The sequence below is a fragment of the Centroberyx gerrardi genome, chromosome 4, assembly GCF_048128805.1.
Source record: "Centroberyx gerrardi isolate f3 chromosome 4, fCenGer3.hap1.cur.20231027, whole genome shotgun sequence".
Classification (NCBI taxonomy): domain Eukaryota; kingdom Metazoa; phylum Chordata; class Actinopteri; order Beryciformes; family Berycidae; genus Centroberyx; species Centroberyx gerrardi.
The window spans coordinates 7,734,977-7,755,368 of record NC_136000.1 but is presented as its reverse complement, the minus strand read 5'-3'; the positions used below and the strand labels follow the sequence as shown (position 1 = coordinate 7,755,368).

The following is a 20,392-nucleotide window of genomic DNA, read 5'->3' as shown; positions in this document are numbered from 1 at the left end:
TGAGATGTATTGTGGTAAAAGTACACCACAAGTGACTATGTACTTGTGAATGTGTGTGTGTGTGTGTGTGAATGGAGTATCTTTGCTGCAGTAATGCGCCCCTGTTGAAAAGATGACCCTGACGCAGCCACACAAGATGAGAATGGAGTGCTGCAGATGAATAATACACACTTTTCATCTGCTCAGCTCTGCATTCAGCAGCCGCATCCCGGATACATAATCCTGCTCCTCTGTCTCAGACACAAAGAAAGCCTCTGTCAGACTCTTTCTGGATAGATCTGTGTGTCCTGCTGCTTAAACGCACATCTTTCCAATACTGAATGTATATGTAGAGTGATAGGTGTAGTTTTCCTTATACAGTATGTACTGTCAGGAGCCTATGTGCTGTGAAATGCGTAAAAGGTTAAAATTGGGACATTTCTAGGCAAACCTGAGTCAAAGTGATGGTGAGAAGTAGGGATGCACATTTAAGAAAACGATCTTGATCGATTTGCACTGAAGTTAACAATCAAATATCAATACCCCCCCCCCCAACACACACACACACACACACGCCACACCACACACACTTCAAATCAAAGCATTATCCAGACAAAAAACTTGACTCACACTGAGAAGCATATTGAAGCAGAATGGAGGCTATAATCATAAAGCGCAAAATAAGAATATTAGAATATTATTATGTAGGCCGAGGCTACATTATTAGTCTATAGGCGATGGAGTTATGGCTCGTAAAATCCTGCTGCATTCTCATCTCGCATTCTCATATTCCCATAGTAGTCCGACTGAAATAACATTTCCAAACTCCAAAGGAAATTAAAAAAGGACTATTGTTGACCAAATCGGCTGGGGTTAACGGTTTTACGGCTGTTGCCATTTTTATTTCTAAAGACCAGCATGTCCAAACGCTCCAGAGTAACGCACCACATACAAACTGTCTGTTCAGCGTCAGCCCAGCGGCAGAGAAGACGCACTCTGATTGGACAGAGATTGGACTAGATGCAGAGCTCTCCACTTCGATTTCAATTCAAGAAGTTGTTTAGGTCGTTAACATAACAAACAATAAATCGACCATCAGTTTTTCGTGAATATCCCTAGTGAGAAGCCATTTTAATGCTGTAGCACTGCTGTATAATGGATTTTATACAATTAGCATGTCAGCTAATTAGTCTGCCCTGCTGCTAGCTAGCACTCCGAGCCTGTTGCCTGTCTCTCTTACTTTCGTAGTGTCTTACTTTAAGTTTATTTCTCTCTCTGCCACAATTTGAGTCCCTCATCTGTTTCTTTTGCCATCATTTGTTTGTCATCAAATAATCTACTTCCTTCTCTCTTATACTACACTTGCTATGTTCCTTCAGTGTAATTCTCTCCATCGTAGAGAGTATATAGCAGAATATTACATTCTATATTGTATTGGAGCCTGTTCAAATCCAACCGCATATATTCAGAATAAGCCTTTTATTTTTTACAGCCGTGTCTGGTTTACCCTTTTGTGAATCCACAGGCCAATATCTTCTCATTGCCTGGTCTTAAACCTTTTTGTGGTCAAATTCAGCAATAAATACTGGGCATTTATTCAACTGGATGATAGTCATCGAGCAAAGGTTTAACTTTATAGCCCCCCTTTTTTTTTTTTCACGTGGAGCCCCAGTCGTTAGGCTACGACGCTAACCGCTAGCATTCACCACATGAAACGGGCCTCCGCTGCAGAGTGTGACCTAATAGCAGAGCACCATTAGCCTCTAACTAAACCCACATGGGAGAGCCACGATGAGGCCGGTTCTTAAGGAAGCTGAAACCAGAGCGAGTTGGCCAGTTGATAAATCCAATGATGTAACTGACATGATTCTGCTTACGATACGATAAACTCTGCATTAACATCTTAATTCAATTCTCTTCAAACTTAATTGTCCCGTAAGAGACATTTGGTGTGCAGACAGGGCTTACAATGGAAAAACACAGTAAAAATACATGATAAAACACAATAAACACTCATGACCAATACCTACAACATATACCTTACAGATAAGAGGCAGCGAGTCAAAAGTTCAATACAGTGCAATAAATAATAACTCATAAGTGGAAAATATGAATTTCTTGTACATCATTTAATGTGCAAATGAAGCAATCTAACTGCAATGGGGAAAAATGGGTCGCTGGTTCTTTTACCCTTGAGTTTAGCATTGAGAAAGGCTTCATACTGGCTTATAATGTGGCTAAACCTTTTTTTACAAGTTAAAAAAGGCAGCTAAACATGCCTGGTCAAACCAAATCTAGCAAGTAAACAAGCTGGGAGACAATTGGAAATGCTTTGTGGCAATGTTGTGATGATTGTACTGAATGTTCAGACAGTGAATGAGGTGGATGATTAGTTAACATTTAAACAGGAAATAGTAGGGACGTACATGATGGCCATACGTGGGGTGTGTGTGTGTGTGTGTGTGTGTGTGTGTGTGTGTGTGTGTGTGTGTGTGTGACTCATAGATGGGTTAGATGGGTGGATAGCAGTGAGGCTTCCTGACAAGGCCAGGGTTGTCATTGCTTTTTTGAGATTGTGTCGATGATTGACGTGTGTGTGTGTGTGTGTGTGGGGCAGTATAAGCTTTGAATAGCAGCTGACTATGAGAGTGGGTTATAATTGCATCAGGAAACGGTGTCTTCTTCTGAGTGTGTGTGTGTGTTTTGATGTTGCATTTGGAAAAGAGAAATCAGACAATAGTTGAAGATTTCTGATATTTTGTGTGTTTTTCCTGTGTGCCTGCCTTAAGAAACACCAACCTAACTCACCTATTCCACACAAGCTTGCTCTCATGAGGCGGCCCTTCAGTGTGACCTGCCATGATTATGTAACTGCACTCCTCCTCCTCCTCCTCCTCCTCCGTCACTGCCTCTCTTCCTCTCCCTCCCTTCCCTCCTTTTTTCCTAGAAAGGGGGAGCGCTGGCTCATCCCGGGCCTTTTGAAGTGGTTTCCTCAGTAAGAAATACCAGCGCTGTTGTTGTCAAAGGGAGGGAGACAGACTGAGAGAGAGAGGAAGAGAGGGAGGAGAGAAAAGAACAGACAAAGCAAAGGGATTTAGAGCGAGAGAGAGAGAGATACTAGGAGAGAGAGAGAAAGAGAGGGAGCACAGATGAGGGAGTGAGAGAAAAATAGACGAAGAGAAAAGGTTAAAAACGAGTCAAAAAGAGAGAGGAATATCTGCTTCATCTGATGTATCAGCTTTGTTCACATAGGCTTAATGTTTTTTTAGACAGTTTTATTCAAGGTAATTGGTTTGGTAATTGGTTTTTACATAGATATACACATGCTTTAGTGCCTTGCTGAAGGGCATTTTGTGATAAAGGCACAGTACCACCTTCCTCCCTCCTCCTGCTGCTGTTATAAGGGATCAAACTAGCTGCCTTTCAGTTATTAGTCAGCCTCCCACCTCATGAGAAACACTGGTTAGTCCAGTTAATGAGATAGTAACAAACGTGATAGTAGTTTACGAACTCAGCGTTGAACAGGCCCTTGAGCCTAAACAAATTATAGAGGCAGTGCACCTGAGTTAAACACACACACACACACACACACAGTCATTCATCACCTCTTATGAATGTTACAGTTTGCCGCTAAAGGGCAGAACTCTTTAGAGGCACCTGCTCTTCTGCATGTGTGTGTGTGTGTGTGTGTGTGTGCATGAGTATTTGCGTGCATGTGTGTGTGTGTGTGTGTGTGTGTGTGTGTGTGTTCAGGCTTTACCGCACACCGACAGGAAGAGCTGGCATGGGAGCTGAACCACACCACACACACACACACACACACACACACACATTCACACACACTCTGTTGTCCCAGCCTGCTGCGTGGAGCAAGGCTGCACCTGCTAGCAGAGGAATGCGATGTGATGTCATCTTCCTACGAGCTCCAAGTGCTTCGGCGAATGTGGAAGTAGTGTAAAGCCTAAAAAAAAAAAAACCCTCTGGCTCTAAAAACAGACCGAGACGCGGCACAGCCAGCCCTCTGGGGGAAATCCGAACAGCATGAAATCATTTTGAAAAGATTGCTTTTGAAGGCTTTTTTTCTTGCTGCGCTAGATGCTGTGCAACAAAGGGAGGTGGGGAAGGTGGGCGGGAGAGAGAGAGAGAGAGAGAGAGAGAGAGAGAGAGAGAGAGAGAGAGAGAGAGGAGAGAGAGAGAGAGAGAGAGAAGAGAGAGAGAGAGAGAGAGAGAGAGAGAGAGAGAGAAGAGAGAGAGAGAGGAGAGAGAGAGAGAGAGATGAGAGAGAGAGAGAGAGAGAGAGAGAGAGAGAGAGGGGGATGGACAAACAAGTCATGAGATGGACCTGAACTTACAATGTTCTGATCGCACGAGTGGAGGTGACATCTGTCTCCCCCCGTCGCTTTCTCTCTTTCTCAGGCTTTAAATTCAATTTGCTTAAATTCAGTTTGTTCAGACATTCAAAAAACCAAAGCAGAATGCATTAGGTATTTATAATGACTGTATGATGTCATTCTTCAGTCACCAGTGTTGCTTTTAGTCACTGATTTAGTGATAAATGAAAAGGTGGGTAGACTACGACATCCAGTCAGTGATCATTATAAGGCAAAGATCCACAAATCTAAACAAAAATCAGTTATATTTTCAGAAAAGCATTCATTTATACTTTGTTCCCCTAGTCTGACTACTTACTATGATGTGTACTATAAATTTATGTAAAAATTTTAATGTCAGCTTAAAATAGTGCAATATTGTTTTTGGATGTTGTGTTTTTTTCTTGTTGTCTTGCGATCTTATCCGTTTGATGTATGTTGTTCTGGCGCTGTTCACAAAACAAATTTCCATGAAAATGCACAATAAAGTTTAATCTTAATCTTACATTTATTTTAGGTTTAAAAGGACAGCAAACTGAGATTAGGTTCATCGCTTCATAGATCTGTTTTTCTCCATCTGTCTCTTCATCTATCTCTCCCTGTCCTTCCTCTGCGGCTGTCTCTCTCTGTAGTTTCTTCAGACAGGAATATGCTTGTAGGGCAGCGGAAGACTAAAGACCGGACGTCTGCTTTAATAACGGCCCGGTGGGCTGAAATTAGCCGCTCTGGTGTAAACTGCGACTAAGCAGTCCGACGACTGAGCCGCTCTTTGAAAGAGGAAGCCTTTGATTAGAGGACATGGCTCGCAGAAACACGCTTAAATCCCTTGAACGTTTTTTTTTTTTTTACATCATGAATAATTTTTTTCCTTAATTTGAGAAGGGAGAAATGTATCCTAGTCTCTCTCTCTCTCTCTCTCTCTCTCTCTCTCTCTCTCTCTCTCTCTCTCATTCTCATTTGCTGTAATGAAATGGCTTTTACTGTTTTTGTACTAAGTCCTAATTATATGTCACTAGTAGCAATGATCCAAGAGGACTGTGTGTTTGTCTGATACACTAGATGATCTCTCTTCTTATTATGCAGAGAAGTGTGTGTGTGTGTGTGTATGTGTGTGTGTGTGTGTTAGGGAGGAGATTTCTACGGGGGGAGATTCAGTAGCTCCCATCCTGCTATTTTACCAGTGATGACTGTCAAAAGGGCAGTTCAGTGTGTGTGTGTGTGTGTGTGTGTGTGTGTGTGTGTGTGTATGTATCTGTCTTGGCAGGCTGCTCCTGACATGTTATAGTTGTTTAATGAAGCAGCAAATGTGGTTAGTGTCTCCCACCACGCCTGTGACCTGGAGTTAGTGTGTGTGTGTGTGTGTGTGTGTGTGGAAGTGATGGCATGTACTCTATCTGCCACCAAGATATTGCAGTGTCTTTTCATAGCAAATGTGTGTGTCTGTGTTCCTGTGTGTGTGTGAGCTTGACTGACATATTGCATACAGTGTAATTTCATTGCTGCTTTGGGCGAGCCCCAAGGTGATGCAAACCAGAGAGAATGACACACACTGTTCTTCCATTTCTCCCCTCCCAACCCCCAAGCGCTCAGACTCCCCCTGAGCTGAATGCAGAGCAGCGGCTTCTGTTTGGGTTATTTCAGGGTGAATTTGGCAGCAGGAGGTTGAGCATCCGCTGCCTACCTGCTGGTCTTAAAGCTGTGGACCCAGAGCACTGCTGGGTTTCTATCCTACCAGGTAGTTTAATTGCAGTCAATTGCATTCCCCTTGCATCCCAGGTGTAAAATATTCTCTGATTAGATGGCTAGAATGGGATTGAAAACCACTGTCTTAAAGAATACATGAAGTTTTTGGGAGATCGCCCCCTTGGTCGACTCACATGTTAAGTGATGAGAACAGAGACGCCAAAATCATCCGTGTGTCCCCAGTATGCACCGGTGCTCCATGCTAACTCTTTAGCATACACTGTGTTGAGTGATAGGAGGCAACTAGCATCATCTCAAGAAGAAAATTGTAAGTGAGAAACATTGCAGCGCAATGGTCAAACTGAGATCAGATTGGTCAAATTTACATGAAATATAATACAAAAATAACAAATTGTTTTGAGCTACCCGGGACTACTTTCTCTGTTTACATAGCAAGTGAACGTGGTGAGTGATGGGAGACTGTGCACAGCTACAAATCACTGCACAGTGGATAAATACGTGGTTGTGCACCTGAAATAGTTCCAAAAATTAATCTACATCAGCTACAGCTACATCAGCTATATTGAGTTAATAACGTTTAATGTTTTTACTTTTGGTGTCTATGGTGTCTCATCACATCACAGGTAAATGTTGACCAATGGGCCAATCTTCCAAAAATCTTTGTGTATTTCTTTATTTCTCAAGTGGTGTGTTTTGGGCTGTGAGTCACACCCAGTCCCCCCACATAATGTCAGCCCCCTCTGACCTGGATATCCACGCAGGCAAAAAATCAGATCCAGCAGCAGCAGCAGCAGAGCAGCAGCAGCAGCAGCAGCAGCAGCGGTCCTCACCTGGACATCAGCAGGCTGCAGCCAGCATCAATAATTTTAGCCACTCAGCCCTCCGTGGTACACAGCAGGCTAGCTAATGCAGGCTACACACCGGCAGCGGTTTTGGCACGTTTCCAGTTATTTTTCACAAATCTAGGTCACCTGTCGGTTTTTGTGAAAGAGTGGGCAAAAACACTGCAGCTGTAATTGAAGAGGAAAAAAGAGATGGAGAAGAGAGCACCAGGTTGTTAGCGTTAATATATGAGCCCGTTTTAGCCCCCGCGTTGAGGAAGGTCTTGACATGCTAATTAACAGACTAGCGCCCGACTTGTCCCCCTCCCCTCAACGCTTAACTCGCTAAATCCCTTTTTTAAACAGCAGTGCCGCAGCTTGCTGCCTTTGAGGCTGAAGAATCGGGCTTTTCTGCTGCAGCGTACGACATAACTGGCTAACGTAATGTGACAGCGTGGAAAAGCCCACAGGGGCTAACATAGCGCCCAAGCAGACATTAGCATACTGCTAATGCAGAGCCAGTGTTGCCATTTGGACTCATACATGCACACACACATACACACACACACACACACACACAGCAGGATTAGGCCTTAGGGTCAATACATCGGCTTCAACATAAAGTCTAACATATGGCAGGCTAAGCGCTGCAGCTTTGATTTGTGCAAATGGATGCAGCTCTGATTTTTTTTTCAACATGCTTAAGTTTGCTATTTCTGGCCTCTGTATGGCACTTCAGGGTATGCAGTCAGGTTTGGGGTTAATTCAGTTTTTTATTGACTCAATTCAAATTGGAAATTGACGCGACAGCTCACATCATAATGATAGCCTTGTGAGGGACTGGCTCATGTATCCTGTCTGTCCGTTTCTCTCGTGTGCTTCTGTAATGCTTTTAGGAAGAACATACTTTAAATCACAGTTTGACTTGTATGTTCTGTTGCCTGTCATCACTTTGCTTGGCTGCAAGAACATCAAGGACCACGATGGAAACGAGTCCAAGGCTTTTTACATTTGTAAAAGAAATACATTTTAGGAGAAGAAAACTTTGAAGAGAATCCACCTCCTGAATTGACTGAATTGAAAGTGAATTGAACCCCAACCCTGGTATCAGTGTGTCTCTGTATTCACTCAGCAGTGGTGGGCTAAGGCAGCCAGAAATACTCCACCACTGGAAACACATGCACTGTCCATACACACATACACATAGCGCGCACACACACACACACACACACACGCACACACACGCACATAGTAATCTCCGATCCACAGTGTGTGTTTTCCTGTGCTGCGGTCCCAGCTCCCAAGTGGGGGTTGGGGGTTTGGGGGTGTTGACCATGAAGCAGAGTTCACCACTAAATCACCCAGACACTGCCGCCCCACTCATTAATCTCACACACATGCCCATACACACGCACATGCACACGCACACGCACACGCACACACACACACACGGCAGGCCTTGCATCCACGCTCAAAACACATGCATCATGCAAAGAGCTGCACTTAAGGTGAACTTGCACACATACAAAGACACCAGTACATACATCTTCTCACACACACACACACACACACAGATACAGTCGTGCCTGTCTTTCTATCTGTCTGTCTCTCTCTCTCTCTCTCTCTCTCTCCCTCAGTCTGTTTTCTGCCGGTGTCGGTTTGATTGTTGTTGACAGTTTCCTACCAGACTTGGGCTCATTTCACTTTCAATTCTATCAATTCAGGAAGTGCATTTTCCTCCAAAACTCGAAAACTGGAAATATTTTGCCACAGAACGGCTCTCATATCCAAAAATTATTGAGAATGAAAGCTCTGTCATTATCATGTGAATTGCAGTTTCAATTTACATTTTGGATTGAGTGAATTGAAAGTGAACTGCTGCCAATCCTGGTTTCCATAGCAGTAGATCTCTCTCTCTCTCTCTCTCTCTCTCTCTCTCTCTCTCTCTGTCTCTGTCTCTCTCTCTCTCGCTCTCTCTCTCTCTCTCTGTCTCTCTCTCTCTCTCTCTCTCTCTCTCTCTCTCTCTCTCTCTCTCTCTCTGTGGTTGGCAGTGTGACTCGACCCATGCAGTAGTTACCCTACATTTCATAAAGAAGACCTAATAGAAATCTGTTGGAGAGAAAGGAAAGATGGACGGGGAACGAAGGGATGGATAGGGGGAAATGAGAATGAGAGGGAGGTGGAGAGAAACGAATAGTTGGAGAGAGAGAGAGAGAGAGAGAGATAGGAACAGTGAGAGAGAGAGAGGGAGGAGGCGAGACAGACAGAAAGACAGATAGAGAGAGAGATCAAGCTCTAATGTGGAGATTACCCCGCGTATTTGTTGCTTTTTTTTCATTTTGGTTCTACTGTTCTTTCCTGATTGGGCTGCTAAGTGTGTGTCAGGCGGGCGGAGGGTGGGTGGGTGGGTGGGTGGGTGTGCTTCTGAATGGGTGTCATCTGGGTGATCAAAGCCCGACTCAGGAGCGGGATTTTAGTTCTTATTAAGCGTGTTATATTCAGTCAAGTTCAATTATCCGACGCCCACTTCTCTCTCTCTCTCTTTGTCTCTCTTTCTCTCTGTTTCTGTCTCCATGTCTTCCTTTCTGTCTCTTCCTCCTCCACCCTCCCCTTCCCCACACACACACACACACACACACACACACACCACCCGCCTCCCTCCATCCCTGCTGGTTCATATTTACTCATTTATCACGACTGCAGCTCATCTCAGCGCTCCAAAATACCGATTGCATCAGCCCAAAGTTTCACCCCTGCATCTGTCAACTGTACTGCTGAAATATGAAAATATGTTGCGTCGCTCTCTCTCTCTTTCTCTCTCTCTCTGCTCTATCCTACGTTCATGTCCTCTCCTCCCTCTTCTTTCTTTCTTCTTTAACTTCTTTCCTCTCTCGTCCTCTCATCTCCTCTTTCTTCTCTCTTCTCGTCTTGCCTCGTCTCCTCTTTTTCCCTTTCTCTTCTTTCCTCATTTCCCTAGTTCTTTTCCTGTCTCCTCTCCTCTTCTCTCCTTTCATTTTTCTTTTCTTCTTTCTCTTCTTTCCTCTCTTCGTCTCCTCTTCCTTCTCTTCTCCTCTTCTCTAACCTTCCTTCATGTCCTCTCCTCCCTCTTCTTTGTTTCTTCTTTATAACTTATTTCCTCTCCTCCTCTCCTCTTCTTTCCTTTCTCTCTTTTCTTCATCTTTATTCCTCTCACCTTCTCTCCTCTCCCTTCTTTCTTTTGTCTTTCCTCTTCTTCGTCCCTTATATCTTCCTCTCCTCTATCATACCTTCACGTCCTCTCCCCCCTCTTCTTTATTTCCTCTTCAACTCCCCTCTTCTTTCCTCTCCTTCCCTTCCCTCTCCTCTCCTTCCCTCTCCTCTCCTCTCCTCTCCTCTCCCCTCCTCCTTTCCCCTCTCCTCTCCTCTCTTCTCCTCTCCTCTCCTCTCCTCTCCCCTCCTCCTTTCCCCTCTCCTCTCTTCTCCTCTCCTCTCCTTCCCTCCTCTCCTCTCCTCTCCTTCCCTCTCCTCTCCTCTCCTTTCCTCTCCTCTCCTCTCTTCTTTCTCCTCTCCTCTCCTCTCCTTCCCTCCTCTCCTCTCCTCTCCTCTCCTCTCTTCTCCTCTCCTTCCCTCTCCTCTCCTCTCTTCTCCTCTCCTTCCCTCTCCTCTCCTCTCCTCTCTTCCTCTCAGTTCCAGTTCACCAGCAGGCTCATACTGGTCTAGCTAACCAGCCCCACTGGGGCCCATCAGACTCCTAATGAGAGTCTTAATGGTTCCTCCAGGGGCCTCTAATGATGGGCCCCTGTGTGTGTGTGTGTGTGTGTGTGCATTAGTACCTATGTGTGTGTTTTCAGTCCAGATGAATATTTGTATGTGCAAGAATATTTAGTTTAAGTAGTTGAGTGTACGGTGAAAGTGTGTGTGTGCACATATTCACCTGTTTTCAGTTCCCAAGCATATTTGTCTTATGTGTGTGTGTGTGTGTGTGTGTGTGTGTGTGTGTGTGTAGCACAGACACACTCAGACTCCCACAGTTAGTGTGTGTGCCTGTTTTCATCTCCCAAGCGTATTTGCGCACATAAGAATGTGGCAGTTTAGTGCGTGGTCGGCATGTCTGTGTGTGTGTGTGTGTGTGTGTGTGTGTGTGTGTGTGTGTGTCTCTCTTGGGGGCCCCTCTCCAAGCCCCATGACCTCTGCTACAGTGCTGTGATTGGTAGCCGTTCCCTCTGCACCTAACACTTTTTTCAGTTCGGTTCAGAGTTCAGTTCCCGTCGTAAAGTTTCGTTCACATGTTTACGCATACATGTGCGAATTTAAGACCCAGTAGATTTTGATGTAAACCTGTAAAGCTTCTTTTGTCGTTTGCTGTCTCTGTTGAAATGTATTTTAGCGTTTTTATGGCTTTTTCTGTCCTATTGGATACTAAGAGAGCGAGAGAAAGAAGAAGAGGGAACAGCATATACGTTATTGCCATTATAGAAGTCTCCTTTCATGCATTTGTTCTGCAGACATTTTCCTCTTGAATGTTATCTAACTTCTAACTTCTGTACCTGCCAATCACAGCCTGTCGGTACTGAGATGTTGACCTGGAGGTGAATCGTAATGTTTTATTTCCATTTTCCCCTCAGGCCTTCGGGAACGCCAAGACGGCCCACAACAACAACTCCAGCCGCTTCGGCAAGTTCATCCAGGTCAACTACCAGGAGAGTGGCACCGTCCGGGGGTGAGACACACACACACACACACACACACACACACACACACACACACACACACAGACACACACACAACCATTTACTCTTTTACCTACTTCCCTGTTGTAGCGTTACTTTAATATCTGGAGTCTTTGCTTCTTCTAATTAGAGGAGCTGTACAAGAGGAAGTTCTTTGTCAACTTCCCATTGAACTCTCTGTGTGTGTGTGTGTGTGTGTGTGTGTGTGTGTGTGTGTGTGTGTGTGTGTGTGTGTGTGTGTGGTGTTTTCAGAGCGTACGTGGAAAAGTACCTCCTAGAGAAGTCACGTCTGGTCTACCAGGAGCACAATGAGAGGTGAGTCAGGACACCACACATACTGATACCAGTGTCGGATATTGGGCCGATACTGGGCGATAATTGGATGATACTCGGACACGTTGTGATACATCAGTCTGCTGAAGAAGTGGTGTCTAACCCAGAGGTTTCCAAAGTTTTTCATACCAAGGAACCCACAAATAGACCCAGATTAGACTATGGACCCCCCCCCCGATAAGATTTTGTCCCAGGAACCCTGAATCTGGGGAGATCTTTGACAAAACTGTCTCTACTGTATGTTGGGAGATTAACAGTGGAGATGGTGAAAATAGTTATTGTTATGCTGGTATAGTATGTTGGTATAATATAGTATTTTAGTATAGTCTTTTATTCGGCTAACTTCAAGGTAATTAAATAACGGTGACATCAAATTATTCTTCATTTTGCTGTGGACCCCCCGGGACCCTGTCGTGGACCCCCGGTGGTCCCTGAACCCCAGTTTGGGAATCACTGCTGTAATCACAAGCTCGCTGCCCTAACCCACAGTATACCAGGACGGTGTGGTTTAGCCATCAACCATCTAAGAACCGTATTCCCTCTCTTCTAAGAGCTAAGATGTCAAATCCATATCGCTGCACTCGCATCTTCTTTGTGTGAGAAACCCGACACCTGGACAGCCTTCATTTCCTCTGTGAACTGAGGAGATATCAGGTGTCCGTCTGGAATAGGCCACATTAACCGGCCTCCGCTCCTCGCTCGGTTGACAGCACCAACTCTCCGGTTTCCCTCACAGTTTGGTCAAAATGCACACAGGGCAGGATTGTCTATTAATGATTTGCATAGTGTGTAATGAACAATGAGTAAATATTATATACAGATTTCTATTTCATGGAGATTGGTTTTGTTACCGGTGTAATAAAAACCCTATCTATCCTCACTGTTACTTCTTGTACACACACACACACACACACACACACACACGCCTCCACTGCCAGGCCCAACCACAATCCCAAATCACTCATCTCCCAGGCAGCGTGCACGCACACACACACACACACACACACACACACACATACATGCATACACCTCCACCTGCACCTACCCACATCCCCAAATCATTAATCTCTCAGACAGTGCACACACATACATACACACACACACACAGAAATCACTCATCTCCCAGGCAATACACACACACACACACACACACACACACACACTCTCATCTCCACCCGCACCCCTGTCCCCATATCACTCATCTCTCCCAGGCGACAGTAAAAAAGTCAGCCGATCCCAACAGCATAATAGCTTTGTGAGGGGAGGAAAAAAAAAAAAAAAAACTAAAACCCTCTACTGGTCACCTAATCCTCCTAACCCTGATTGGCCCGAGGTTTCTATTTCATCCTGATGACAGGCCCTGGCGGCCATATTGATAGGGTGGAAACTAAAGACAGGCCGGGGTACGGACCTCCCAGACGGCTCAGACCAGGGGAGAGGGGGGAGTGGGGGGGGGGGGGGGGGGGGGTTGGTGATAAACTGCATACTATCTTAAATCTTAACGGCATGTTCCACGACGGGTTGCCTCTGTACGACCCCGGGGGGCGCAGAAAACACAAGGAGGGAACAAGCTAAGCTTTCCAGGGACGCTGTCGAGCTGCGAGGGTCAGAACATGACCGGAGTGCACGAGGGGTTCTTACTCAACCATGGTTCATTCTTTTAGTATTGAGGTGTAGCAGAGACTGTGTTATCCAAAGCTTATTAACCATGATTCATTATTATTAGTAGTAGTAGTAGTAGTAGTAGTAGTAGTAGTAGTAGTAGGGACTGTATCATCCGTAGCTAAATACACTACCATGTTTCATCATTATTATTCTCATTATTAGTATTATTAAAGTAGTAGCAGCAGCAGCGGGGACTGTATGAACTGTAGCTTTATAAACAACCACAGTTCATTATTGTTTTTATTAGTAGTAGCAGTAGCAGCAGTAGCAGTGACAGTCATATTATCAGTTGCTTAATCAATAACCATGGTTCATTATTGTTATTATTTTAACTATTAGTAGTAGTATTAGCAGCAGTAGCAGTGACAGTAGTAAAAATAGTAGCAGTGGTAGTAGTAGGAACTGTATTATCAGTATTATTATTATTAGTATTAATAGTAGCAGTAGTAATAGGCGTATCTTCCTTTTTTTTGTTCATTTCATGTGTTGAATTGCTCACTTCTGGATTCAAATATCGACTCCTTTATTGCACATAAGTTTCTAAAAAGAGTGAAAAACTTCACAAAAACACCCATCCTTGCTTCTGCCACCAATTACAGATGAGGACATTGTAATATCCTCCCCGGGCGTTCTAACGTTTCCACCGCGGCGTCCACTCCGCCGAGCGCCGAGCGTCTCTCTGTGGAGAGCGAGCTCGTTTCCAGCGGTAATAGAATTACATCTCAGCGCTGGCCGGAGCCCCAGCCTTTGTCACGGCTAATCACAGCTCCTTACCTCCAGCCCGCGCTGCACACTGCTCCTTTGTTTGACTTGAAACACGAGCCCGCCGGGTCGAAGGTGTGACATATTTGTTACGTATCGCAGGTTTGGGTTGTGAAACGGGCTGCAGATAGAGGGTTTTTCACCGTGTGCCAAAGCCTTGAATGGCGTCTCGCCGTCCTCCTGAGGCGTCGTTTCAGCGGAGCGACCAGATTTGAAAGCCGCTGTCCCCGCTTGTCCTCTGAGACAATTTAAAATGATTCACAGTGTTACATTGAAGAAATCAATACAGCAAGTCTTCTGCCGTCTTTCTGTCGTAGAATCATACCTTCTAACTTGTGTGTGTGTGTGTGTGTGTGTGTGTGTGTGTGTGTGTGTGTGTGTGTGTGTGTCTAGGAACTACCATGTATTCTACTACCTGTTGGCAGGAGCCAGCGAAGAGGAGAGGAAGGCCTTCCACCTGCTCAAACCTGAGGAGTACCACTACCTCAACCAGGTACACACACACACACACACACTCATACACACACACACACACACACACACACACACACACACACGCATACACACACACACACAGCGTCTGTGTTATACAGCACAAGTGTCTTTAATGCGTATAAACAGCAAAATAAATGCACATATTTCTAAACAGATTCCATATGTCATCACCCAGGATATGTATGCCGTTTTATTGTGTTATCCGGAAAATCATTAAAATCACATTTCTGTGTACGTGAAGGACAGAGGGAACAAAGAAAACAGAATTTATGTTGTTGTGATCGCATTTGGGAGCTAACCAAACAGATTAAGTTTTTACAGTTGAACGCTACAAACTTGCTTATAGACTCTTAAACGTCTCAACTCTAATTGTCTTCGGTTTTCATTTTGCAAATTGACGCAGGTTATTTCGTTGTGTTTTACATATCTTCCTGTGCAGTCACTGAGACTGAGTTCTTCATTAAATCATTGCTGCTGTGTTTACTCATATAGGTCAGAATATAGACCTGTCACACAGTGTTTGGATAGTGCTTACCGCTGCTTATGAGGGACATGCCACCATGTTGGAGGAGGCACAATACAGGAGGGACTGTGACGATATCGCCTCTACCTCCCTAACAAACCGAAGAAATTGCCACATTTTTCTGGAGTCATACTGTGTTCACGTTATACTATAGGATAGAAACAATAGAAGGGATAGAAAGATCAGGGAGGACATTAGAATTTCTCTTTTTGACGTTACTTGTCCAGCATGGTGGCTTCTCCTTCATAACCACTTACCAAAAACAGCAAATCAGAAGTTGTTTACTGCCAGGCACATAACACACACCAGGCAGTAGTGTTGGTAACATGGTGCTGTGACAGGACAACGGGTAACGAGGAGACACAGCAGTAACTGACCCAGCGACACGAGGACATCAGAGATCTCATGTATAATGCAAAGCAGGCAGCGTGAGGTTTAAAGTTTATCGTGCTGAAAAGAATCGAGAGCAGATACATGGATTAGAAGTGGGAATAACTCTTTTTCTCTGTTGGAAATGGTGAACTTCTGTCCCAAATGCAGGCAAGGATGAGTTATTATTTATCTAAAAAAAGCCGAGGCCCTGTGTAGGGAGATTGATGGAGACACCGAAGATGATGAGAGACAATTTCTCTGTCTTCCTTCCCTCCTTTCTCTCTCTCCTTTGGCTCTTATTTGCTCATTTTTCATAACTGGAGCACCCCTCAACACTCCAAAGTGTTGATTGCATCAGCCCAAAATTTCACCCCTGCATCTGTTAACTGCAGCGCTGCTCGTGTGTGTGTGTGTGTGTGTGTGTGTGTGTGTGTACATGCCAAAAACCCCCATATGTGTGCATCTTTTTCAGTGCATCTGCGTGCGTTGGCAGCAGATGTGTGTGGATTCAAATTCCCTCTTCCCATCGCAGGACGCTGGGGAGGCGAAAAAAAAAAGAAAAAAGAAAAAGAAAAACCCTCTTTGTTCATCTCTTTTTGGCTTCCCCAAAAAAGTAACAGTTTTTTCTCCTCCCTTAATCCCCACGACAACAAAAACCCCTCGCTGCCTGTTACTATGCAGCTCTGTTTCCATGGCAACAGCAGTTGAGAGTCGAGAGTTAATCTGGCGCTGACTCGCTCTCGTGCAGAGGGCGCCGGCGGTCGCGTGTGTGTGCGTGCGTGTGTGTGTATGTGTGTGTGTCCCTGACAAACAGCAGGCATGCGGCCAACACACACACACACACACACACACACACACACACATTGACACTCACAATCTAAATCCTAGCACACATGCTGTCACAAAGGAGCAAAACGATTATCCATATTTAGCTCTCTCTCCTCTCTGAGATGGATTTGGTCTCTCTGTCTGTCTGTCTGTCTGTCTGTCTGTCTGACACTTTTCCTGTCTGTCTGTCTGTCTGTCTGTCTCTCTGCAGTTCTCGAATACATAACATAAACATAAAGTTTTCACAAACAGCATTGTCTCTTGGTCTCCACAATTCAAACCAGTTGTGTCACCCGCCGTCTGCGATTAGGTCACGGTGTAGTGGATTCAATTATCACAACTCTGGAGATGTGTGTGTGTGTGTGTTTGTGTGCACGTGTGTGAGGATTAGTAATCTTTTCCTCATGTATTAACAGCATGTGTCATTTGAAAAGCGCGTGTGTTGTTGTGTGTTGTCAATTTCCACGTCTTCTTAACCCGCTCTGCCTTGCTTCCAGATGACAAAGAAATCGCACAAACTCCCCTGGGACAATTACTATGAGAGCGAGCTGGTCAGTATTGCGTGGATGGGAAGTCGTGTGTGTACCCGTGTGTGTGTGTGTGTGTGTGTGTGTGTGTGTGTGTGTGTGTGTGTGGGTGTACGGGCGTGTCTTGATTCTCTGGGTTTTTGGTGCTGGGTGCCAGTCATGGTGTTATTCTGTCGTCTGTCAACACGCTCCTTCTGTCACTGAAATGGATCAGATGCATAAAGATGGCAGCGACCTGGACTGACATCACTTGCTCTTCCCCACTCAGGGAGTTTAACATTTTTGAACTCCCAATAAAATGTTTAAAGGGATACTTTAATATCTTGGATTTTACCGTAATTGGTTATTTTTACTCAAGAGATTCTTGTATATTTGAAGAGTTTTGTTATCCAGCATTTGACAAATGTGACACTGACTCTTATGATTGACAGCAAAAGTCACAGCTAATCATGGTGCTTTTTCAAGGATAGTAGTGTAACTTAGTGTAAGTCTTTTGTTGTCAAAATGGTAACGCTTAGAGACAGGATCTTGTGTATTGCAAAGATATTGAATAATAAACTTAAGGTTATCATTTTTTCCCAAAAGGAATATATAGTATTTTGGAATTGATCTCTTTCAATCCTCATTCCTTAGTGAAAGCAAGTGGCATGGCTAGCTGGTTAGCCAAATAAAATTAAAATGTAAAGGAATCCCTTCAAACAAATATTTAGTTTTGGGTGCTTTGTGCTGGGGGATGAGTGATGATGTCAAACCTGGAGTCCGCCATCTTTAAAGGGAAGGTTCAGGATTGTCAGAGGTCAATCCTGCTGATGGAATCAATTTCAGAGTCACTTTCATTACGTAGTCCAATAAATGTACAGGAGTTTGTCCTGACAACTCATATAGTGACATGAATACCGACACATGGTACACGGATAGCAGAACCTCACACTGCAAGAGTCACAACGGAACAATGATATACTGTAGACATACAATAGACAGTAGATTAAATGTCACTCTACATATATACAAAAAAGCATGTGTATAGACTTATGTAGATAAACAAGTCTTCATACTACAAAGCACTTGAGACAAAAGGCTTCACACTGGTGGTTTCAGAGAAATTGCCTAGTTCGATAGCATTATATTTAAGTCAATGGAGATTGAAGCGATTTCAAAAGCGCAGGCTAGCCATTCCATTTACTTCCATAAGCTGCAGTAATATTAAGAATAAGTAATAAGAACTGTTTGAAAGGGCTTATATGTGATTTTTAAAGAAACTGACATACAATCCCTATGTATGTTCTGAGAGATGGCTTCGGGAATGATCAGTAGGATAGGCTTCACGTCCTGAAACTTCCCTTTATGTGGTCCATTTTGTGTGTGTGTGTGTACGTGTGTGTGTGTATGTATGTGCGCGCGTGTGTGTTTGCTGTTTCACCGGTCTTGAGCCTGCCACTGTCTTGCCAGCCTTCACCTGAACTGGGTAATGTTTGGTCAGTGGGATTTGTTGTGTGTGGTTAAGGGATTTAATGTCTCCTAATGGAAGATTACCTTACCTTGACTTTGCCGGCTAGCAAACACTTGACAGAGAGTCAATTAGTGTAAATACAACTATGAGGAGCAAAGGCCCTCGTCTATTAGTCTTGCTCTAGTTCTCTCTTGACTTTGGCCCTGCACCTCCCCCTTTTCAAACCTTTATTCATCCAGGAAAGGTTTTCTGAGGACACTCGCTCTTTTTCAGCACCGTCCTGCTTCATATTCTTACAGTTTAACATACCGACACCTGGGAGCTGCCCAGTCCTCCGAGTATTTAATCCTTTTACTTTCGTCTGTCCTTCATTCTCTTCCCCCTCTTCTCTCTCTTCTTTGTCCCTCTTTTCCCCATTTCCCCCGCCTTCCTCCCCCCGGCTCCTCTCTCTCTCTCTCTCTCTCTCTCTCTCTCTCTCTCTCATTTCTTTCCTTACTCGTCCGTCCCCTCTGGCTGTTTGTTGACATGCTGTCTCTCCCAGGGGTCAGCCGATGACCTCATCAGTCTGTGACCCCACTGTCCAAGGAGATGATGTCACCGTCTTCCCAAACTCAGACACACACACAGCAGCCCTTGACAGCTGTCTGAGCATCTGACCAACCCCTTGGGCCTATTTAACCTTTGACCTAAAGCAGCGGCCAATAGGCAGGGGGCAGGCAGCAGTAAATAAAGACACCCAGCTCTCTGAACTGTGATGAGTTTATACAGATGCCAGACGCAACGTCTAGTGTAGAAAATAGAAAATAAACAAATTTAAATAAAAAATCTAGTGTTTAACAGAAGATCCCAAAGACCAAACATTTCGTCTTGATGTTTGCATTTGATGTGTGCAGTCGGGTGTTTTGTTCTGGGCCATGGTGGTTGCGGGTCTGCATTGTGTGCCTGTTTGGGTGTCTATGGTTTTTGCCTGGGTGGAATGTCTAGGGACGGGTTGGCATGCTGTTTTTGGCACATCACCGGGCACTTTGTCTCATATCACTGCGTGGCCTGACAACAGAAATCACTCAAGTCTTGATTAAGTTATGGTAAGTAACAGGGAAGCCTCAACTCGATGCACAGCACATAACTTTTAATTGGATCCATGAGCGATCTGATATAAAGTTCCATGTGCAGTTGGGCTCCTAACTTGGTTTCACTTAGCGTTCGCCTGCGCCAGAAGTGTTGTAAATTCTCCACTGGCTTAGAATTACAACCACAGCATATGAATACTGAAGTGAGAAAATAATCTTTGTTTAAAATAGGTGAAAAGAACAGATTGTTCCTTAATTATCCCTTTACTGGACTCAAGAATCCCTTGTTTTTTTACTAAGAGTTAAGGGTTTGGTTTTAGACCAAAGTATTCCCTTGCAACTGGCCAACATTGATCTCTTTATTTTCCCAACTTCCTTGAACATATCACATTGTGCCGCTTGGCATTGAGGTCGAACAAACCCGGCAATTTGAAAATTGCCTTTTCCCGGGACTTACCCGTAGCTGGAGAAGCCTCAAAACCCCTTTGTTGCAATTGGAGAAGCTCACTGGAGAGATATGCCAATTGTTGGCTTTTCAGTTCCTGGCAAGTTACAAGCCGAAGGAAAACAATGGAGACGAGAAGAGTGTTGAATGTTAAAGTGTACAAGAGGCCGATCCAGAGTGTGGATTATGGGTTCCCGTGTCTCCTCTCGCTGGCCGCTCTCTATGGTATGTGCTAATTACAGCTTGAGTGAGGCTCGCTGCCGGAGCAGAGACATGCTGACCGACCGGAGGGCCTGGGGAGACACACACACACACACACACACACACACACACTGACAC

The 20,392-nt window shown here is 44.6% G+C and overlaps 1 protein-coding gene across 1 annotated transcript in view; it reads left to right on the top strand.

The window, feature by feature from the left end:
• The window catches only part of LOC139929429 (unconventional myosin-IXAa-like), a 144,134-nt gene that overhangs the window by 60,781 nt on the left and 62,961 nt on the right, over window positions 1-20,392 (top strand). The window contains exons 3-6 of the mRNA XM_078283250.1: window positions 11,479-11,573; window positions 11,836-11,898; window positions 14,737-14,836; window positions 17,059-17,112. Of these exons, the coding sequence (XP_078139376.1) occupies window positions 11,479-11,573; window positions 11,836-11,898; window positions 14,737-14,836; window positions 17,059-17,112 (312 nt within the window). The remainder of the gene's footprint in view (window positions 1-11,478; window positions 11,574-11,835; window positions 11,899-14,736; window positions 14,837-17,058; window positions 17,113-20,392) is intronic.